Source organism: Lithobates pipiens, unplaced genomic scaffold (assembly GCF_037356315.1).
Source record: "Lithobates pipiens isolate NorthernLeopardFrog02 unplaced genomic scaffold, aLitPip1_a1.2 Scaffold_22, whole genome shotgun sequence".
Taxonomy (NCBI): Eukaryota; Metazoa; Chordata; class Amphibia; order Anura; family Ranidae; genus Lithobates; species Lithobates pipiens.
This window is the reverse complement of record NW_027507784.1, coordinates 5,616,342-5,639,799: the sequence shown is the minus strand read 5'-3', so window position 1 is coordinate 5,639,799 and position 23,458 is coordinate 5,616,342. Positions and strand designations below refer to the sequence as shown.

The window sequence follows — 23,458 nt, the reverse complement described above, 5'->3', positions numbered from 1 at the left end:
ATGCGTCGGCAGTTTGAAGAGGAGTATCATTGTTATGGCAGCAGATAGCCGCCATGACCCCGGTATCCTCTTCTTCAGCGGGCATTCCGCTTTCAGATAAAAGTGGTCTCTGCTGCATATTCGCTCAAAGATCACTTTTATCGGGGGTGGGAGAGAGGGCCCCCCTGCCACACGCCGGTCATCTCCACTGCTTAGCGGAGCTGAGATAATCGCGTCCGCCCTCCTCTGAGCCTGGATGCTGAGTGAGGGGAAGATGGACCCCCACTCGGCTTAATAGCATTGGCGGGTGGAAGCGACGTCAAACGTCACTTCCGCCCACAGCTCTTAAAGGGGAATTTTTTTTTCTTGCATTTTAGTGTAAATATGAGATCTTTTTGACCCCCCAGATCTCAAATTGAAGAGGTCCTGTCATGCTTTTTCTCTATTACAAGGGATATTTACATTGCTTGTAATCAGAATAAAAGTGACCCACCAAATGCAGCCTGTGTCCCATTAAATGCAGCCTGTTTCCCATTAAATGCAGCTTGTGTCACATCAAACCCTTCCCCCCTCCCCCCGTTCTCCATAGGAGCACAGCGGTACTTGCCTTTCTTTGTTGACCTCTCCTGAGCTGTCTCCTTCTACTGGCAGCGGCGATAGAGGATTCCGCTCCTCATACTTTCTCTCGGTTGCAATGGGAGAGAGAAAACAGGAAGTGACATCAAACTCAGATGTAAATCAAACTGCCCGGCCGTAGTAATAGATACTATGAGCACCGGGCGGAAGCTACACGGCGCTTCGGAAAGCGCCGCAAGGGGGGACAAATGCCCACAACTGAAGCGTCACGTCTGCAATCTCATGATTGCATAGATGTGCTGCTTCCTATAGTGCACTGTGTCTGGCGTCTGAACACAGTGCACTTAAGGACTTTTTTTTTAAAGGGCCAGTTTTAAAATTATTTTTTTTTTTTTGTGACTGCATGGGGTGGGGTGGTGCCCGTGCACCCCCTATGGATGGTCCACCACTGATACAATGATATTTTAAATAAAGTTGTGAATGTGCTGCACTGCAAGGTGCATGATCAATGTGAATAATAACTATCAGTCCCTCCCCTCATGTCAGGGTACTCGGTGTGATCCTGGCCCCTGACCTGTCCTCTCAGCCTCAAATCCAATCGCCGTCCAAATATTGTAGACTTCCCAGCCGTAACATCTCCAAAAATTTGCCCCGTTTTTAACTGTTTAAACCCCTCCAGTGATTTTGGAGCCTCCTCATCTCTGTGTATGTCACCATCGGCAGCTGCTTCCTATGGTGGTACACTGGTGGGCTCACTGATGAGTTGGGCTTTGTGCATCTATAGACACACACACACACACACAATGTGGCTCGGCCCCCACCTCCGGTCCCTCCTCACAGGATTTGATTGACAGCAGCAAGAGCCATTGGTTCCTTCTGCTATCTCTGAGCCTGTGAGGAGAGAGAGAGCGAGAGAGAGAGAGAGAGAGAGAGACCAGTGGCGCTGCAGATGGGCACATTGCTGGATCGAGATAGGACTTGGGTAAATATAAAGGGGGTGAGGGTATACTACTAGTGAAACATTTTTTTTACCTCCGTGCAGGAAATGCATTAGGATAAAAATGAGTAACTTTTAGAATCACTCTAATGGTCTTGTTTGTTTCCAGGTCTGCTCCAGAGCAGGGAGCCCCAGTGATGGAATTGGATTCTCCAAGGGTTATGATTCCTCAGATCCTATAAATATTGGACCGATTAGACGATCAGGTAAACTTGTGTTTGGATTCTTATTATTTTATGCTTGATGATTTTTATCTGTTTCCTGAGAAAAGACCCAAATGATCCCATAGCACCAAAACTCCTTCTAGAACAGATGTTATTCCAGGAGGGCAGAGGACTTGGACACAGGAGGTTGTTGTATGTCTCCCGGACATCACTAATTTCTCTACAATGTAAAATAGATTAGGACATGGACCAATCAGTGAGCAGGAAGAGGGATGAAAGGGGAACTCTGATAGGGATCGGGAGGTGTTGATAATTTCTAACATCTTTTAGATGGGCATCCTTTAGAACACAATATCCAGTGATATTGGAAATAGTAACTCATCAAAATCATCAGCACTACGCGGATGACATCCAACTCTACCTGCGCACCACCAACAAAAAAGACCAATACCAGGCACTGGAAAACTGTCTCTCATTGATCGACGATTGGATGACGGAGAGCTCCCTCAAACTCAACAAATCCAAAACAGAACTCCTCTTCCTCTACGCAAACCGAAACAAGGACCCTGGCACAATGCCCACACCACTCACCATCCTCGGACAACCCATCACCCGCAGCATTAAAGCCAAAAACCTCGGAGTCATCTTTGTCTCAGATATGACGATGGATCCACAAATAGGATCAGTAGTCAGAGGATCCCATTACCTTCTTCGTTTATTGCGTAGACTCGTCCCCTTCATCCCGGAAAGAGATACAGCAGCAGAAGTTGCCGGCACAGTGGTGTAGTGGTTAGCACTCTCACCTAGCAGTAAGAAGGGTCACTGGTTCAAATCCCAACCATGACACTACCTGCCTGGAGTTTGCATGTTCTCCCTGTGCCTGTGTGGGTTTCCTCCAGATACTCTGGTTTACTCCCACAATCCAAAGACGTGCAGGTAGGCTGATTGGCTTCTGTCCAAAATTGGCCCCAGTATATGAATGGGGACCTTGGATTGTGGGCTGCTTGAGGGTAGGGACTGAGTGTACAGGGATAGGGACAATAGTAGACACTCACTCAGGTTGGACTGATGTCTTTATTCAACCTTACTAACTATGAACTAAGTTGGAACAATCATCCATTCCTGACTCGACTACGCAAATTCCCTCTAACTAGGACTTCCAAAATACCAAATTTTAAGTCTACAAATCATCCAGATCACAGCAGCCAAACCGGTAACTGGAAAAAAAAAAACCCATGGGAATCAATCACCCTATCCCTGAGGACCCTCCATTGGCTAGCCGTGAAGGACCGAGTTACATTCAAGACCCTCTGCCTCACTCACCAATGTACACAAGGAAAAGCCCCGCAATACCTCTGCAACAAAATAAAGCACTACACCCCCAGGTCGTGCCCTCTCCGGGGTCAACTAACCAGAACCTCCTCCACATCCCCAAGACCCGTTACAAATGAAAAGGCGAGCGAAGGTTCGCAGTCCAAGGACCACGCCTATGGAACGCTCTACCCGCGGACATCCGCTCGGGAAAGAAAACCATCTGGCCTTCAGGAAGAAGCTCAAGACCCATCTCCTCCGAAGACCCAGACGGACACTGGCGGGAAAAGAGCTCTGAGGCGATTTAGTTCGCATATGTAGCGCTATACAAGTTATTCATTCATTCAAAGACGTAAATATATTTGCGCACGGAACTGGATGGAATCAGAGAAATCAGCCCCATGGTTCAGGTGAAAGTTTAGTCTTTGGGGGTTTAACTTCTTGTCGACCAGCCACCGCAGTTGTACTGCGGCAGGTTGGCACGGCTGTGCAGGACGCTGACATTGTATGACGGCTGCTTTAAGAAGCTATAGGGGGGCACACGCCAGGGGCACGTACCAGCGGCTGCAATGTCCGCCGGCCACCCACGAACGCTTCACAGAGAGCCAGAACAGGGATCTGTCAAAGTAAACAGATCGTTGGGACAGGGGAGGAGAGAGAGAGAGAGATCTGCTGTTCCTAGTGATTAGGAACAGCGATCTGTCTCCTCCTCCTTATACAGTCAGTCCCCTCCCCTCACAGTTAGAAACACCTCCCCAGGGAACACTTAACCCCTTGATCGCCCCCTAGTGTTACCACCTTCCCTGCCAGTGACATTTATAGAGTAATCAGTGGGTATTTTTTTAGCTCCGATCACTGTATAAAATGTCACCGGTCCCAAAAAAGTGTCAAAAGTGTTCCATCTGTCCCCTGCAATGTCGCAGTCCCGCTAAAAATTGCAGATCGACACCATTACTAGTAGAGAATAAATATTTAATAAAAATGCCATAAATCTATCCTTCCTATTTTGTAGACGCTATAACTTTTGCGCACACCAAATTTATATAAGCTTATTGTGATTTTTTTTTTTTTTGCTAAAAATATTTAGAAGAATACATTTTGGCCTAAACTCATAAAGATATTTATTTTTATTTTTTTGGACATTTATTATAGCAAAAAGTAAAAAATATTGTATTTTTTTTCAAAATGTATGCTCATTTTTTTGTTTATAGTGCAAAAAATAAAAACCGCAGAGGTGATCAAATACCACCAAACTAAAGCTCTATTTGTGGGGGAAAAAAAAGGACATCAATTTTATTTGGGAGCCACGTCACATGACCGCGCAATTGTCAGTTAAAGCGACGCAGTGCCTAATCGCAAAAAGTGCTCTGGTTAGGAAGGGGGGTAAAATCTTCCTGGGCTGAAGCCGGTTAAAATCCGGTAATGCGATGTCTCACCCTGCTCTGCACATGCTCAGTTGATCTCCATTTTTGGCATTGTGCTGAAAATCAGTCACTAGAGGCAGATCTACCGACCGCCTTAAGATTTACTGCTGTTCAGGGACTTCGGGCTTCAGCAAAATGGTGGCCTCCAGCAAGAAGGAATAGAAACAACGCTGGAGTCATTGTACAACACGTAATAATTTTGGTATTATCATTTTTAACCACTTGACCCCCCGGAAGATTTACCCCACTTCATGAGCAGGTCATTATTTAACTGACAATTGCGCGGTCATGCAACGCTGCACCCAAACAACATTTGTATCCCTTTTCCCCCACAAATAGAGCTTTCTTTTGGTGGTATTTGGTCACCTCCGGGGGGTTTTATTGTTTGCGCCATAAAATAAAAAAGACTGAAATAGTTTTATTACCCAATGATCCTGCCAGTAGGTCCAGTGTTTTTTTCCACTTCCTGTAACAGCCCAAACTGTGCAATAAAAATGAGTGGTACAGGAAGTCCTGGTCCTAAATAGTCAGTTAACCACTTCAGTCCCGGACCATTTGGCTGCCCAAAGACCGGAGCATTTTTTGCGATTCGGCGCTGTGTCGCTTTAATTGACAATTGCGCGGTCGTGCGACGTTGCTCCCAAATGAAATTGACGTCCTTTTTTTCCCCCATAACTAGAGCTTTCTTTTGGTGGTATTTGATCACCTCTGGGGGTTTTTATTTTTTGCGCTATAAACAAAAAAAAAAAGAGCGACAATTTTGAAAAAGAAACAATATTTTTTACTTTTCGCTATAATAAATATCCCCCAAAAATATAAAAAAAAAACATTTTTTTTTCCTCAGTTTAGGCCGATACGTATTCTTTTACATATTTTTGGTAAAAAAAAGCAAAAAAAAAATAGCTTTAAGCTTATGTTGATTGGTTTGCGCAAAAGTTATATTGTCTACAAAATAGGGGATTTATGGCTTTTTTATTAGTGGCTGTCTATGGTACCGACAGGGCCGTCTTTAAAGCGGAGGTCCACCCTAAAGTGGACCTTCCGCTCATTGGAATCCTCCCCCCCCCTCCGGCGCCACAATTGGCACCTTTCAGGGGGGAGGGGGGTGCAGGTACCTGTACAGTACAGGTATCTGCACCCACTTCCGGCATAGATATCCTCAGAATCTACGCCCCTTTCCGCAGAATCTACGCCCCTTTGCGCAGGTCCCCCGCTGTCTGCTGGGAAACACACAGATCCCAGAGGCAGCGGGGACCATCCTTATTGCGCAGCGCGACTCGCGCATGCGCAGTAGGGAACGCGGGAAATGAAGCTTGAAAGGCTCCACTTCCTGATTCCCATACCCAAGATGGCGGCGGCAGCACCCGAGAGACGATCGAGAGATCGGCTTCGGGTGCCGACATCGCGGGCGCGCTGGGCGGGTAAGTGTCCTTATTTTAAAAGTCAGCAGCTGCAGTATTTCTAGCTGCTGGCTTTAAAAAAAAAAAAAAAAACGGCGGAACTCCCGGCGGACTCCCGCTTTAAGGCAGGGCAAAAGGGGCCCTGTCATTGTTGTGGGGCCCAAAACAGCTGCCTCATTCTTGTCAACTATCCAGGTTTAAATTCCCTTGTCCCTTGAAGTTTTAGTCCTGTGCTGTGTCCTGATATCTCACTGTGAAGAGCTGGTACTAATGCTGCCCAGCTCTGCCCTATTGTTGTGTACAGGTGACTCACCCGCAGACCCTGTATTTACATGTAAATAACCGGCATTCGTATGTAAATAGTGGCGACAATACTAAGTAAATAGGCATTTATATGTAAATAAAGGTGGCATTCCTATGTATATCATGCTCCCCTGCTGTGAGGAGGCGATGTGCTGTAACCTCTAGCAACTAATCAGTGATCCGTAATGTGTGCTGTAACCTCTAGCAACCAGTCAGTAAGCAGTAATGATATGCTGTAACTGCTGGCAACCAATCGCAATCGCTGCCTGATTTGATACAGAAAACTGATTTTAAGTCTAGCTGCTATTTATTGTATGTCTCAGAGTAGGTGGAGAAGGACATTTCATGTTGGGGGGGGGGGGGGGCCCAAGAAAAATTTTGCCCAGGGTCCAATCAATATTAAAGACGGCCCTGGGTACCAACATAACATGGCGGCGATTCGTGCAGCCGAGCCATGTTTTGCTGCCAGGAGGATACAACAAGCAGCTCAGGGAATGAAGCCAAAGTTCTCCTATTCCACTGACAGGTGGAAATGAGGAGCAGCTCATTGCCATTCGGAGAACACTGCCTGCTGTGTAGCCTTGGGAACCGAGGCAGTGGCTCCGGCCACTAAGAATGCTGTGGTGTTCAGAGCCTAAAATAGTGCCAGAGATAGCTGCCATGTGTGTGTGTGTGGGGGGGGGGGGGGGCATGGTTGCCAAGAGCAAACATCAGAGATGGTTGAACACAGTGTAGACACGAGACGCATTTTGGAAGAGCCAATCACTTCCTTCATCAGGAGGCTCAGGCCAGTATCAAGTGAGCTATCACGTACCTGGTACTGCAGGCCAATGGAGAGAGAGGGCTTCCCTTCCGGCTAACTTCCAGACGCCCCTGAGGGTGAAAACATGAAAGGTCAGGCCCAAAGAAGCACAGGTCACCTGCTGGACTGCATGCAGGAGGTTACAGAGTACAGCTGGTGAGCTGACATAAAATAATGAGCCGGGTTGGTATCAGAGCAGACGTGGTCAGGTGGATAGCTGGAGTCGAAGACAGGAAGCAAACAGGAGACCGGTCAAGGACAAGCCGGGTCAGTAACAGGAGACACAAGAACAGGACTATCACGAAGATAACACATTGGAGGAGCCAAAGATCAAACAGCAAATGTAGACACTAGCAGACTTCCTTATATAGGCCCATGTGACCTGCTGGTAGAGATACGGGGTCCTAAAGTCCTTCTCCTGCCATAAGTGCTGGTAGAGATACGGGGTCCTAAAGTCCTTCTCCTGCCATAAGTGCTGGTAGAGATATTGGATCCTAAAGTCTTTCTCCTGCCATAAGTGCTGGTAGAGATACGGGGTCCTAAAGTCCTTCTCCTGCCATAAGTGCTGGTAGAGATACGGGGTCCTAAAGTCCTTCTCCTGCCATAAGTGCTGGTAGAGATATTGGATCCTAAAGTCTTTCTCCTGCCATAAGTGCTGGTAGAAATACTCGGTCCTAAAGTCCTTCTCCTGCCATAAGTGCTGGTAGAGATACGGGGTCCTAAAGTCCTTCTCCTGCCATAAGTGCTGGTAGAGATACTGGGGTCCTAGAACCCTTCTCCTGCCATAAGTGCTGGTAGAGATACTGGGTCCTAAAGTCCTTCTCCTGCCATAAGTGCTGGTAGAGATACTGGGGTCCTAGAACCCTTCTCCTGCCATAAGTGCTGGTAGAGATACTGGGGTCCTAAAGTCCTTCTCCTGCCATAAGTGCTGGTAGAGATACTGGGTCCTAAAGTCCTTCTCCTGCCATAAGTGCTGGTAGAGATACTGGATCCTAAAGTCCTTCTCCTGCCATAAGTGCTGGTAGAGATACTGGGTCCTAAAGTCCTTCTCCTGCCATAAGTGCTGGTAGAGATACGGGGTCCTAAAGTCCTTCTCCTGCCATAAGTGCTGGTAGATATACTGGGTCCTAAAGTCCTTCTCCTGCCATAAGTGCTGGTAGAGATACTGGGGTCCTAGAACCCTTCTCCTGCCATAAGTGCTGGTAGAGATACTGGGTCCTAAAGTCCTTCTCCTGCCATAAGTGCTGGTAGAGATACTGGGGTCCTAGAACCCTTCTCCTGCCATAAGTGCTGGTAGAGATACTGGGTCCTAAAGTCCTTCTCCTGCCATAAGTGCTGGTAGAGATGCTGGGGTCCTAAAGTCCTTCTCCTGCCATAAGTGCTGGTAGAGATGCTGGGGTCCTAAAGTCCTTCTCCTGCCATAAGTGCTGGTAGAGATGCTGGGGTCCTAAAGTCCTTCTCCTGCCATAAGTGCTGGTAGAGATGCTGGGGTCCTAAAGTCCTTCTCCTGCCATAAGTGCTGGTAGAGATGCTGGGGTCCTAAAGTCCTTCTCCTGCCATAAGTGCTGGTAGAGATGCTGGGGTCCTAGAACCCTTCTCCTGCTGTTGGTTCTCTGATATGAGCAGCTTAAACCCTCATAGCATCAACTATCTAAAGTTTTGTCTCAACAACATCCACAGACCTTACGGCTGCACTCTGGGACTAGGATCATGGCTATCCTTTTTTTGTTTTCAGTTCTTTCGTTTTTTGGGGTTTTTCTTTTCTTTTTTTGATTCATTTGTTTCCTTTTGCTTTTTTGGATACATTGTTTCCAGTAAAAAAAACAAATTGTACTACAATTGTCTTGCCTTTATGGACAAGATTAGATGATTACTTTCAAATGAGCCCGTCTGTGGTTCCAGTTGCCGGCCAAGCTGTATACTATGACATTTAGATTGGGATTGAGCACCTAAGGCAGTGACGGCGAACCCCAGATGTTTTGGAACTACCTTTCCCATGATGCTCAACTACACTGCAGAGTGAATGAGCATCATGGGAAATGTAGTTCCAAAGCATCTGGGGGCGCCGAGATTCGCCATCACTGGCCTAGGGCATGAGGTTAAAGTCACATTAAAGCCAGGGCTTCAAAATAAGATGTGATAGTGTGACTTACACGCGCTTGCTTTGCTTTTAACATCATTTTATTCTCTTCCTACTCCACTAAGCCCTAGACATGGGCGCCGTCAATAAATTTGTTTCGTTCTGTTCTGTTACGGTTCATATTAAAATTAATCCGTACTTCGCGTTTCCTGTCTGAAATTCCGTTTCATTTCGTACAAAATACGAATTGCCGTTAGGTTCGTTAATTTGTATGAACATTCGTTACGATGAATTTAAAGGCAAAAATATACCTCAATATGACAGTCGATGCTGATGGAAGTTTGGTTTTTATCCGAAATACGAAATTCCGTTGAAGAATTTCCTATCCGAAATATGAATTTTCATTAGATGAGAAAGAGAGAAGCGGATTGTCTGCCATGCACCGCTGGTCCAGTTTTCGCCTGCTCCTCCTGGGGCTGCTTATTATGAGGGGCTCCCACCATCCCTGTGCTATGCTGACTTCCTCCTGGGGCTGCTTATTATGAGGGGCTCCCACCATCCCTGTGCTATGCTGACTTCCTCCTGGGGCTGTACCTCTACTGTGCTCATTATGAGGGATTTCCACCATTCCTGTGCTGTACTGACATACTGAGCACAACAGGGGTACAGCCCCAGGAGGAGGTCAGCACAGCACAGGGATGGTGGGAGCCCCTCATAATGAGCACAGCAGAGGTATAGCCCCAGGAGGAAGTCAGCATAGCACAGGGATGGTGGGAGCCCCTCATAATAAGCAGCCCCAGGAGGAAGTCAGCATAGCACAGGGATGGTGGGAGCCCCTCATCATCATCACCATCCCTGTGCTATGCCGACTTCCTCCTGCGGCTGCTTATTATGGGGGGCTCCCACCATCCCTGTGCTATGCTGACTTCCTCCTGGGGCTGCTTATTATGAGGGGCTCCCACCATCCCTGTGCTATGCCGACTTCCTCCTGGGGCTGCTTATTATGAGGGGCTCCCACCATCCCTGTGCTATACTGACTTCCTCCTGGGGCTGCTTATTATGAGGGGCTCCCACCATCCCTGTGCTATGCTGACTTCCTCCTGGGGCTATACCTCTGCTGTGCTCATTATGAGGGGCTCTCACCATCCCTGTGCTGTGCTGACTTCCTCCTGGGGCTGTACCCCTGCTGTGCTCAGTATGTCAGTACAGCACAGGAATGGTGGAAATCCCTCATAATGAGCACAGCAGAGGTATAGCCTCAGGAGGAAGTCAGCATAGCACAGGTATGGTGGGAGCCCCTCATAATAAGCAGCCCCAGGAGGAAGTCAGTATAGCACAGGGATGGTGGGAGCCCCTCATAGTAAGCAGCCCCAGGAGGAAGTCAGCATAGCACAGGGATGGTGGGAGCCCCTCATAATAAGCATAATGACTGAGTCGTCGATGCGACGACAACTGATCCGAAATTCGGAAACAAAAGTTTGTATTGCGTACAGAATTCGGACGCACGGCAATTCGTATTTGGGATCCTTCTGAACGTACGAATTTTGGGAAATTTGTACGAATTTGAGATTCATACGAAACGAATCGCACATGTCTACTAAGCCCCCATACACACGGTCGGACATTCTGACAACAAAATCCGTCTGATTTTTTCCGATGGATTTTGTCCTAAACTGGTGTTGCATACACACGGTCGGACAAAGTTGTCAGAAAATCTGATCGTTCGGAACGTGATTACATTCGTTCATTACAACGGGACTACGTTGCGGCTAGTAGCCAACAGCTTTGGTCTCATAATTTGATCTGAGCATGCATGGCACTTTGTCCCATCAGAATTCTTTACAAACGATCAGAAAAAGTCAGATCGGATTTTTTTGTTGGAGAATTTGAGATCCTGCTCCCAATTTTTTTTTTTTTTACGTCGGTATTTTCGATGGAAAAAGTCCAGTAGAGCCCACACACAATCGGATTTTCCGACAATATAATCCAATCGGACCTTTTCCGGCAGAATTTCTGACCGTGTGTACAAGGCAAAACTGTGCCCTGACCATGATGGCCATCGTCAGGTATGTGGATGCCCCCTGTGGCCACTGGGACCTATGAAGTCTCATTGGAGTCTCCCATTTAAAAGCCACAACCTTATGGCGAACAATTCTCGAGAGGCTTTGGCGCTGTGCCACTCTTGCTCTGCCTCTGCCAACCTTATGGCGAACCATTCTCGAGAGGCTTTGGCGCTGTGCCGCTCTTGCTCTGCCTCTGCGAACCTTATGGTGAACCATTCTCAAGAGACTTTGGTGCTGTGCCACTCTTGCTCTGCCTCTGCGAACCTTATGGTGAACCATTCTCAAGAGGCTTTGGTGCTGTGCCGCTCTTGCTCTGCCTCTGTCAACCTTATGGTGAACCATTCTCGAGAGGCTTTGGCGCTGTGCCACTCTCACTCTGCCTCTGCCAACCTTATGGTGAACCATTCTCGAGAGGCTTTGGTGCTGTGCCACTCTTGCTCTGCCTCTGCCAACCTTATGGTGAACCATTCTCGAGAGGCTTTGGCGCTGTGCCGCTCTTGCTCTGCCTCTGCGAACCTTATGGCGAACCATTCTTGAGAGGCTTTGGTGGTGTGCCACTCTTGCTCTGCCTCTGCCAACCTTATGGCGAACCATTCTCGAGAGGCTTTGGCGCTGTGCCGCTCTTGCTCTGCCTGTGTTTTTGGCCCTGGCTATGGCTGCATATAAGGTTGTAGTTCTAAACATGAAAGTGCATGCGCGGGAGACTCTGGAGAGACTTCATAGGTCCCAGAGGTCAAAAGTGGGACCACCATACCGGAAGTTGGCCAGCATGGCCATTTTTCAAAAGAATAGCAAAAGCGTGTAAGTTGTACTATAATAATCATCACATTTAGGAAATTGTTAGGGATGAGTTGGGGGGGTCCATGAAGGCCTACAGTGATTATCACACTTGCTTTGATCCCAAATATCCAACCCTCAGATTTTAGAGTCCAACCAGTAACAATGAATCATCTCAATGTGTTTGATAATATTTATTAATTTTATATCATTTATTCTATTTTTCAAGTCCAGGGCCCACCACTCCTAGTAAGTGTTTTCTTCTTCTATCAGATCACAATGGTGGAAGTCCTGTGGATTATTTTATACTTGTACAATATAATGTGATGATCATATCATTGATTGGTTGCTCTTGTTGTACATTATATATGGTGATGAGTAAACCATCCAACATTCCGTACACTTGTGTCCTATTTTTGTCCTTCAATACACATCTAGAGAAGGGAATATTCTAGAGGAACCTGTGTTTTATACCTGTATGAAGTCTCACATACCTTGCAGAGACCTCATGAAACCCACCAACCCCCGGTTGCTATAATAAACCAATATACTGGACCACCAGGGACACCACCAGGACCTCAAGGGATGCCCACCACTAGTCACCACCAGCTATGCCACCCATGGCCAACAGGGATGCCAATCAGTGCCCACAATGGATGCCAATCAGTGCCCACGATGGATGCCAATCAGTGCCAAACCATAATGCTTGCCAATCAGTGATGCCCATCAGTGCCATCCATTGGTGTATATCAGTGCCACCTATCAGTGCCCATTCATGCCCATCCATGCCACCTATCAGTGCCCATCCGAGACACCTACCAGTGCCCATCAGTGCTGTCTTTCAGTGCCCATCAGTGCCACCTATGTGTACCCATCAGTGCTGCATATCAGTGCCACCTATCAATGCCACCTATCAATGCCCCATCAGTGCTGCATATTAGTGCCCATCATCAGTGCCCACCAGTGCCACCTCATCAGTGCCACCTCAGCAGTGCCACCTTATCAGTGCCTGTCAGTGCAGCCCAATCAGTGCTCATCAGTGAAGGAGAAAACCTACTTATTTACAAAGGTTTTTTTTTTCAAAATGTTCGATCTTTTTTGTACTTGTTTAGCATAAAATAAAAACCCCAGAGGTGATCAAATGCCACCAAAATAAAGCTCTATTTGTGGGAACAAAATGATAAAAATTTAGTTTGGGTACGGTGTAGCATGACCGCGCAATTGTCATTCAAAGTGCGACAGCGCTGAAAGCTGAAAATTGGTCTGGGCAGGAAGGTGTATATTAGTATATAGTATTGAACTGGTTAAAAAAAAAAAACACCCCCCCGCCATTGTAATTCATGCGACCGGCGCCCCCAGAGGAGCCGGACACATGAATAGGGGGGCGGCGGCTGTGGATAGATTCATGCTATGCATGAATCTATCCACTGCATATAGGGGGTTGAGGAGTAGAGAGGGGGTGGCGCCCCTAATGGACTGGACTCATTCAGTGGCGCCCAGGCACCCCAATGGACTGGACTCATCCAGTAGCTCCCGGACACCCCAATGGACTGGACCTATCCAGTGGTGCCCGGGCGCTCCTAATGGACTGGACTCATCCAGTGGCGCCCAGGCACCCCTAATGGACACGGTCTCATCCAGTGGCTCCCGGACACCCCAATGGACTGGACCTATCCAGTGGCGCCTAGGCGCTCCTAATGGACTGGACTCACCCAGTGGCACCCGGGCGCTGCCACTGGATGAGAAACTGACAAATTGTTCCCTCTGTGCACAGTTCTGTGTTGTTGACCAGCACAGAGCTCTGGGTTGTGATTGGACACAGCCGATCAGTGGGTCCCAGCCGTGAATCTTTGATCATTGGCCAGGACTTGCTGACATGTTTCCCCTGCGTACAATCACAGTGTGTGCCAACCGAAGCCCAGAAGTAGGCAGTGACATACGGGTACTTCACTTTACCTACAACAGCCGCCCATCCGCAGTACATTGTGGGCGGTCGCTAAGTGGCGAACGGTTGGACTAATCAGCGGTACTCAGGCTACTAAAGTTTTGATTATCTGATGTAATTGGTAAATAATACAATCTATATACCTTTGACCTGTTATCTATTTTTTTCCTCTACAGAATCCGCCTCTTCCACCAGCAATAGTAAGTTTTTGGACTTTCTTTATATTGTTATAATAAGTAGGGATGAGAGAAACTGACAAACTCTTTGTTATTTAAGCCAAATGAATTGAATCCTTGGTGATCCTGCCATGAATGTCCCTGTTCAGGCACGTCCTGTTGTGGGGTGACAACAGACTTTGCAATTGTCCTCCTGAGTTGTCACCCTGACTCTTGAAACTCAGATGTAGAATATAGTGTGATAAATGGTGAAAATTCCGGTGATAAGTGGCCATAACAGTTTTCATGACTCATCACGGTGATAAGTCCCTAGTGAGATGTTTGTTAGGAATGAGGTTTGTTAGAATAACATTGTCCCTTTGCAGCACTGAACCATCAAAAAAAAAAAAACCGACCTATGGACATATGAGGGAGTATTTATAAAAGAAATGTAATTTTCATAAGAGTATCTTGAATCAGGAAAATACCACATTATGACCAATAGATGGAGCTGGCAATTATCGTAAACAATCGTAAAATAAATATTTATCTTCTATAATCATCAGCTCCATCAAGTGGCCATAATGCGGTATTTTCCTGATTCATGCTACTGTTATGAATAAAGAACGTCTGACCCGGAGAGAAAATAGCCGAAAAACACTCAATTTTGCTGGCATTCACACAGAACATATGTGTTTTTGCATGAAGATAAACAGTTTTTTTTTGTTTTTTTTATAAATACATCCCAAAGTGTCCTATTAAGTGTAGAAAAATAAGGTGAAGAGTGAAAACAAAGAGAAAAAAAGAGTGAAAAAAGTGGAAGGAATTGGGGACACCTCGAAGATAAGAGTTTTGATGTCTAGGATGGAAAGAAAGCCAAAAATTAACTGAGGTGGGTTGAAATGGGTTTTTTAAGAACAGTCTACTGACTGGAATGGTACCAGCTGATTGGAGAAAAGCCAATGTAGCACCAATATTTAAAAAAGGGCCGAGATACATCCCTGGGAATTACAGACCAATCAGCCTAACATCAATAGTATGTAAACTCTTGGATGGGATGATAAGGGGCTATATACAAGATTTTAGTAATGAGAACGGTATCATTCGCATTAATCAGCATGGATTCATGAAGAATCGTTCTTACCAAACCAATCTACTAACCATGAGGAGGTGAGTTGCCATCTAGATAAAGGAAGGCCCGTAGACTGGGTGTATCTGGATAAAGGAAGGCCCGTAGACGTGGTGTATCTAGATAAAGGAAGGCCCGTAGACGTGGTGTATCTGGATAAAGGAAGGCCCGTAGACGTGGTGTATCTAGATAAAGGAAGGCCCGTAGACGTGGTGTATCTAGATATAGGAAGGCTTGTAGACGTGGTGTATCTAGATAAAGGAAGGCCCGTAGATGCGGTGTATCTAGATAAAGGAAGGACTGTAGACGTGGTGTATCTAGATAAAGGAAGGCCTGTAGACGTGGTGTATCTAGATAAAGGAAGGCCCGTAGACGTGGTGTATCTAGATATAGGAAGGCCAGTAGATGCGGTGTATCTAGATAAAGGAAGGACTGTAGACGTGGTGTATCTAGATAAAGGAAGGCCTGTAGATGTGGTGTATCTAGATAAGGGAAGGCCCGTAGATGTGGTGTATCTAGATAAAGGAAGGCCCGTAGACGTGGTGTATCTAGATATAGGAAGGCCAGTAGACGTGGTGTATCTAGATATAGGAAGGCTTGTAGACGTGGTGTATCTAGATAAAGGAAGGCCCGTAGATGCGGTGTATCTAGATAAAGGAAGGACTGTAGACGTGGTGTATCTAGATAAAGGAAGGCCTGTAGACGTGGTGTATCTAGATAAAGGAAGGCCCGTAGACGTGGTGTATCTAGATATAGGAAGGCCAGTAGATGTGGTGTATCTAGATATAGGAAGGCTTGTAGACGTGGTGTATCTAGATAAAGGAAGGCCCGTAGACGTGGTGTATCTAGATATAGGAAGGCCAGTAGATGCGGTGTATCTAGATAAAGGAAGGACTGTAGACGTGGTGTATCTAGATAAAGGAAGGCCTGTAGATGTGGTGTATCTAGATAAGGGAAGGCCCGTAGATGTGGTGTATCTAGATAAAGGAAGGCCCGTAGACGTGGTGTATCTAGATATAGGAAGGCCAGTAGATGTGGTGTATCTAGATATAGGAAGGCTTGTAGACGTGGTGTATCTAGATAAAGGAAGGCCCGTAGACGTGGTGTATCTAGATATAGGAAGGCCAGTAGATGCGGTGTATCTAGATAAAGGAAGGACTGTAGACGTGGTGTATCTAGATAAAGGAAGGCCTGTAGATGTGGTGTATCTAGATAAGGGAAGGCCCGTAGATGTGGTGTATCTAGATAAAGGAAGGCCCGTAGACGTGGTGTATCTAGATATAGGAAGGCCAGTAGACGTGGTGTATCTAGATATAGGAAGGCTTGTAGACGTGGTGTATCTAGATAAAGGAAGGCCCGTAGATGCGGTGTATCTAGATAAAGGAAGGACTGTAGACGTGGTGTATCTAGATAAAGGAAGGCCTGTAGACGTGGTGTATCTAGATAAAGGAAGGCCCGTAGACGTGGTGTATCTAGATATAGGAAGGCCAGTAGATGTGGTGTATCTAGATATAGGAAGGCCTGTAGATGTGGTGTATCTAGATAAAGGAAGGCCTGTAGACGTGGTGTATCTGGATAAAGGAAGGCCTGTAGATGTGGTGTATCTAGATAAAGGAAGGCCCGTAGACGTGGTGTATCTAGATAAAGGAAGGCCCGTAGACGCGGTGTATCTAGATAAAGGAAGAACCGTAGACGTGGTGTATCTAGATAAAGGAAGGCCTGTAGACGTGTTGTATCGAGATAAAGGAAGGCCTGTAGATGTGGTGTATCTAGATAAAGGAAGGCCCGTAGACGTGGTGTATCTAGATAAAGGAAGGCCCGTAGACGTGGTGTATCTAGATAAAGGAAGGCCCGTAGACGTGGTGTATCTACATAAAGGAAGGCCCGTAGACGTGGTGTATCTAGATAAAGGAAGGCCTGTAGACGTGGTGTATCTGGATAAAGGAAGGCCCGTAGATGTGGTGTATCTAGATAAAGGAAGGCCTGTAGATGTGGTGTATCTGGATAAAGGAAGGCCTGTAGACGTGGTGTATCTAGATAAAGGAAGGCCCGTAGACGGGGTGTATCTAGATATAGGAAGGCCCGTAGACATGGTGTATCTAGATAAAGGAAGGTCCGTAGACGTGGTGTATCTAGATAAAGGAAGGCCCGTAGATGCGGTGTATCTAGATAAAGGAAGGACTGTAGACGTGGTGTATCTAGATAAAGGAAGGCCTGTAGACGTGGTGTATCTAGATAAAGGAAGGCCCGTAGACGTGGTGTATCTAGATATAGGAAGGCCAGTAGATGTGGTGTATCTAGATATAGGAAGGCTTGTAGACGTGGTGTATCTAGATAAAGGAAGGCCCGTAGATGCGGTGTATCTAGATAAAGGAAGGACTGTAGACGTGGTGTATCTAGATAAAGGAAGGCCTGTAGATGTGGTGTATCTAGATAAAGGAAGGCCTGTAGACGTGGTGTATCTGGATAAAGGAAGGCCCGTAGACGTGGTGTATCTAGATAAAGGAAGGCCCGTAGACGTGGTGTATCTACATAAAGGAAGGCCCGTAGACGTGGTGTATCTAGATAAAGGAAGGCCTGTAGACGTGGTGTATCTAGATAAAGGAAGGCCCGTAGATGTGGTGTATCTAGATAAAGGAAGGACTGTAGATGTGGTGTATCTAGATAAAGGAAGGCCCGTAGATGTGGTGTATCTAGATAAAGGAAGGCCCGTAGACGTGGTGTATCTAGATAAAGGAAGGCCCGTAGACGCGGTGTATCTAGATAAAGGAAGGACCGTAGACGTGGTGTATCTAGATAAAGGAAGGCCTGTAGACGTGGTGTATCGAGATAAAGGAAGGCCTGTAGATGTGGTGTATCTAGATAAAGGAAGGCCCGTAGACGTGGTGTATCTAGATAAAGGAAGGCCCGTAGACGTGGTGTATCTAGATAAAGGAAGGCCCGTAGACGTGGTGTATCTACATAAAGGAAGGCCCGTAGACGTGGTGTATCTAGATAAAGGAAGGCCTGTAGACGTGGTGTATCTGGATAAAGGAAGGCCCGTAGATGTGGTGTATCTAGATAAAGGAAGGCCCGTAGATGTGGTGTATCTGGATAAAGGAAGGCCTGTAGACGTGGTGTATCTAGATAAAGGAAGGCCCGTAGACGGGGTGTATCTAGATATAGGAAGGCCCGTAGACATGGTGTATCTGGATAAAGGAAGGCCCGTAGACGTGGTGTATCTGGATTTTGCTAAAGCATTTGACACAGTTCCCCATAAATGTTTACTGTACAAAATAAGATCCGTTGGCATGGCCCATAGGGTGAGTACATGGATTGAAAACTGGCTACAAGGGCGAGTTCAGAGGGTGGTGATAAATGGGAAGTACTCGGAATGGTCGGGGGTGGGTAGTGGGGTCCTCCAGGGTTCTGTGCTGGGACCAATCCTGTTTAATTTATTCATGAATGACCTGGAGGATGGGGATGGGGGAAACAGCTCAATCTCTGTATTTGCGGATGATACTAAGCTAAGCAGGGCAATAACTTATCCGCATGATGTGGAAACTTTGCAAGAAGATCTGAACAAATGAATGGGGGGAGGCAAATGAGGATCAATGTAGAAAAATGTTAAATAATGCATTTGGGTGGTAAAAATCTGAATGCAATCTATAGACTGGGGGGAGGGGAACCTCTGGGGGGATGTAGGATGGAGGAGGACCTGGGGGTCCTGGTAGATGATGGGCTCAGCAATGCCAAGCTGCTGCCAACAAAGCAAACAGAATATTGGCATTAAAAAGGATCAACTCCAGAGATAAAAGGATAATTCTCCCCTCTACAAGACTCTGGTCCGGCCGCACCTGGAGTATACTGTCCAGTTCTGGGCACCAGTCCTCAGGAAGGATGTACTGGAAATGGAGCGACTACAAAGAAGGGCAACAAAGCTAATAAAGGGTCTGGAGGATATTAGTTATGAGGAAAGGTTGTGAGATCTGAACTTATTCTCTCTGGAGAAGAGACGCCTGAGAGGGGATATGATTTCATTATATAAATACCGGACTGGTGACCCCACAATATACAAATACCGGACTGGTGACCCCACAATATATAAATACCAGACTGGTGACCCCACAATATATAAATACCGGACTGGTGACCCCACAATATTTAAATACCGGACTGGTGACCCCACAATATATAAATACCAGACTGGTGACCCCACAATATATAAATACCAGACTGGTGACCCCACAATATATAAATACCGGACTGGTGACCCCACAATATATAAATACCGGACTGGTGACCCCACAATATATAAATACCGGACTGGTGACCCCACAATATATAAATACCAGACTGGTGACCCCACAATATATAAATACCGGACTGGTGACCCCACAATAAGGAGAAAACATTTCTGCAGAAGGGAGTTTAACAAGACTTGTTGCCACTCATTAAAATTAGAAGAAAAGAGGTTTAACCTTAAACTACGTAGAGGGTTCTTTACTGTAAGAGCTGCAAGGATGTGGAATTCCCTTCCACAGGCGGTGGTCTCAGCGGGGGGCATTGATAGTTTCAAAAAACTATTAGATAATCACCTGAATGACCTCAACATACAGGATATACAATGTAATACTGACATATAATCACACAACATACAGGATATACAATGTAATACTGACATATAATCACACAACATACGTTGGACTTGATTACTTTTTTTCTTTTTTCGACCTCAGCTTTTATGTAAATATGTAATTATTTGCAATGCTTATAAATTTCTCATGGGTGATGATCCATGACATTTTAATCGTGGTAGCAGATATGGAAATGGATTGATGTCTTCCTGGATTGTGATATTGATATTTTGCCGCCAGTTTTATAAAGAACACAAGGATTGGAGAGTGTTTGGGGTGATGGATGGAGGTTTATTTAGAATTAATTATTATTTATTTTAATATCCAAGACTTTGAGACCTTGTATTATTATTATTGTAATTATTATTATTCAGGATTTACATAGCGCAAACAGTTTACGCAGCACTTTACAATATAAAAGGGAGACAATACAGTTATAATACAATAAAATACAAGAGGATTAAGAGGGCCCTGCTCAGAAGAGTTTACAATCTAATAGGGTGGGGCAGGTGGTACAAAAGGTTGTAACTGTGGGGAATGAGCTGATGGAAGTGGTAGGAGATCAGTTGGAGACATGATAGACTTCCCTGAAGAGATGAGTTTTCAGGGATCGCCTGAAGGTAGCAAGAGTAGGGGATAGCCAGACCGGAGGAGTTCCAGAGAATGGGAGAGGATCTGGAGAAATCCTGGAGACTAGTGTGAGAGGAGGAAACAAGAGAGCTTGAGAGAAGGAAGTCTTGAGAAGAGCGGAGAGGAGAGTTTGGGTGATATTTGGAGAAAAGATTGGTGATGTAGCTCGGGCAGAGTTGTGAATGTGGGTTGTACTGTATGTTGTGTTTAGTATTTTGAATTTAATTCTTTGGGTGATTGGGAGCCAGTGTAGGGATTGGAGGAGAGGGTTGGCAGACACTGATTGGGAGCCAGTGTAGGGATTGGAGGAGAGGGTTGGCAGACACTGATTGGGAGCCAGTTTAGGGATTGGAGGAGAGGGTTGGCAGACACTGATTGGGAGCCAGTGTAGGGATTGGAGGAGAGGGTTGGCAGACACTGATTGGGAGCCAGTTTAGGGATTGGAGGAGAGGGGTGATGAACACTGATTGGGAGCCAGTTTAGGGATTGGAGGAGAGGAGTGATGAACACTGATTGGGAGCCAGTTTAGGGATTGGAGGAGAGGGTTGGAGGACACTGATTGGGAGCCAGTGTAAGGATTGGAGGAGAGGGTTGGCGGACACTGATTGGGAGCCAGTGTAGGGATTGGAGGAGAGGGTTGGCGGACACTGATTGGGAGCCACTGTAGGGATTGGAGGAGAGCGTTGGCGGACACTGATTGGGAGCCAGTGTAGGGATTGGAGGAGAGGGTTGGCGGACACTGATTGGGAGCCAGTGTAGGGATTGGAGGAGAGGGTTGGTGGACACTGATTAGGAGCCAGTGTAGGGATTGGAGGAGAGGGTTGGTGGACACTGATTAGGAGCCAGTGTAGGGATTGGAGGAGAGGGTTGGCAGACACTGATTGGGAGCCAGTGTAGGGATTGGAGGAGAGGGTTGGTGGACATTGATTAGGAGCCAGTGTAAGGATTGGAGGAGAGGGTTGGCGCACACTGATTGGGAGCCAGTGTAGGGAATGGAGGAGAGGGTTGGTGGACACTGATTGGGAGCCAGTGTAGGGATTGGAGGAGAGGGTTGGTGGACACTGATTAGGAGCCAGTGTAGGGATTGGAGGAGAGGGTTGGTGGACACTGATTAGGAGCCAGTGTAGGGATTGGAGGAGAGGGTTGGTGGACACTGATTAGGAGCCAGTGTAGGGATTGGAGGAGAGGGTTGGCAGACACTGATTGGGAGCCAGTGTAGGGATTGGAGGGGAAGGTTGGCAGACACTGAGCGGTCAAGACAAGAGATAACAAGGGAGTTAATGAGGAGATTGGTGGTTTCATTTGTTAAAAAAGGGCGAATTGTAGAGATGTTTCGGAGGTGAATTCTAGAAACTTTTGATGATTGGACTTGGGGCTGAAATGACAAGTCAGAGTCTAGGATTACACCGAGTACCCGGGCGTGAGAGGAGGCACTGATGGTTGCACTATTGATTTTGATGGAAAAGTCATGGTGGGGGGGGGGGGGAATATTAATAGCTCAGTTTTAGAGAGATTTAGGTTAAGGAAGTGGGGTGACATCCATGCTGATATGTCAGTTAGTAATGAGAGAGGAGACTGAAGGAGTGAGGTGAGGAGTAGACAAATAGATTTGGGTGTAATGAACATTTTTACCTACCGTATTTCAAAATGTTTTGCAATGTGAAGACAAAACCACCATGTGGACCACCGTAGGCGATACATGTCCTAAGCGTGTTCAGCTTGTACCTCTCCTATGGATCACAGGAGCGCGGTCTGCTCTGCACTCCAGTAACCCATTTTCAGCAGACAGTGGGCTGAAGCCTGCTGTCGGCTGACGTCAGAGCCGGTCCAGGCTCGGTTAAGATCAGGACAATGAAGTCGGGATCTGTCCACATGTCTGGACCAGCACCCGGCTCAGCCTCACAGTGATCCACTGAGAGCCTGAGTCACCTGATCCCGCCCCCTCCACAGCCCAGTGACCCATTGACCACAAGTATGGGGGCAGAAGGGGCAGAGCAGACAGCGGTGACAGTAACCAGCTCTCTGCTCTGGGAGCCCTGAGAGCCGAGCAACCGGTGGTGTTTGATTGCTTGGTTCTCAGTCTTACAGCCGACAGGAGACAGAGGCAGAATCCACCTACAGTAGGTAAGTATGATTTAAAAAAACAAAAACAAAACCCATACTTCTCTTTTCATTATTATTAATATTATTATTTATAATACAATTAATAATTCTATGCAAAGGCAGAAATCTGATACCTTATTGTGGTGCCATGGAAATTCATCGGGCATGGCGGCCAATGTAGACGAGGATCTGCCTCAGGTTGTCTCAGAAAAGGAAAATAACATGAAAATATTTATTTTCCAGGCGCTCACATATTCCGGACTCTCCTTATCCCGGCTCTGACCATCCTCATACAATCTTTGTAGTCACCACCCAGGACTGGATGGACTTGGACCTGTGTCTTTTTCAGACCAGATTACCTATGTATCCGGATGAGACGGATGGAACCAGTTTCAATGTTATTTTGGTTTATCTAAGAATGAAAAATCCTAATTTTTTTTTATAAAACATTTCAATTAGTTTGTATAATTTGATTTACTCTGATATTATTTTTCAATTATTGTTTGCAAATTTACTGGAGTTAAAATTTCATAGCGTGTTGACTGTTGCCAATTGATCCCTTAGGTATTGCTCATAATCATTATAGATGAAATTTACACATCTCCCTTTTATTGGTTTGTTGGTATCAAAGAAAATAAAAATGTAACTCCACCTTTCAGACCATATTTCAAGTTATAACATTTTGTAACCACCTTTGTTGATCTCCACATGGGCAGGACGAAACGCGCTAGAGGGCACGGCCTGGATGGAGTCTGGACTGAGGGTAAACTTAGTAGACATGTGCACCGGCGTTGCCAACCGCCGATAGATTTGCGGGCAGCCCGTAAAAACAGGCACTTTTTTTCATGCCCGTAGAAGCCCGTAGAAGCCGAACTCTGCCAGTATAAAACGTCTGCGGCTGGATCGAGGGAGAACTGCACATGCGAACGCAGTTCCGGAAGTCCCAGAGACAATCCTATCCTGAGTCCACACCACCTGACCCGCCCAGGCCCGCTAATGACTTC

The 23,458-nt window shown here is 46.4% G+C and overlaps 1 protein-coding gene across 4 annotated transcripts in view; it reads left to right on the top strand.

The window, feature by feature from the left end:
- The window catches only part of LOC144000345 (uromodulin-like), a 70,808-nt gene extending 47,689 nt beyond the window's left edge, over positions 1-23,119 (top strand). For all 4 annotated transcript variants that reach the window (XR_013278218.1, XM_077494138.1, XM_077494137.1 and 1 more), the window contains 3 exons: positions 1,662-1,758; positions 13,998-14,021; positions 22,698-23,119. Coding sequence is in view for 3 of the 4 variants with exons in the window: in XM_077494138.1 (XP_077350264.1) it covers positions 1,662-1,734 (73 nt within the window). In the remaining variant the exon portion in view is untranslated. The remainder of the gene's footprint in view (positions 1-1,661; positions 1,759-13,997; positions 14,022-22,697) is intronic.
- Positions 23,120-23,458: the final 339 nt, after the last annotated feature.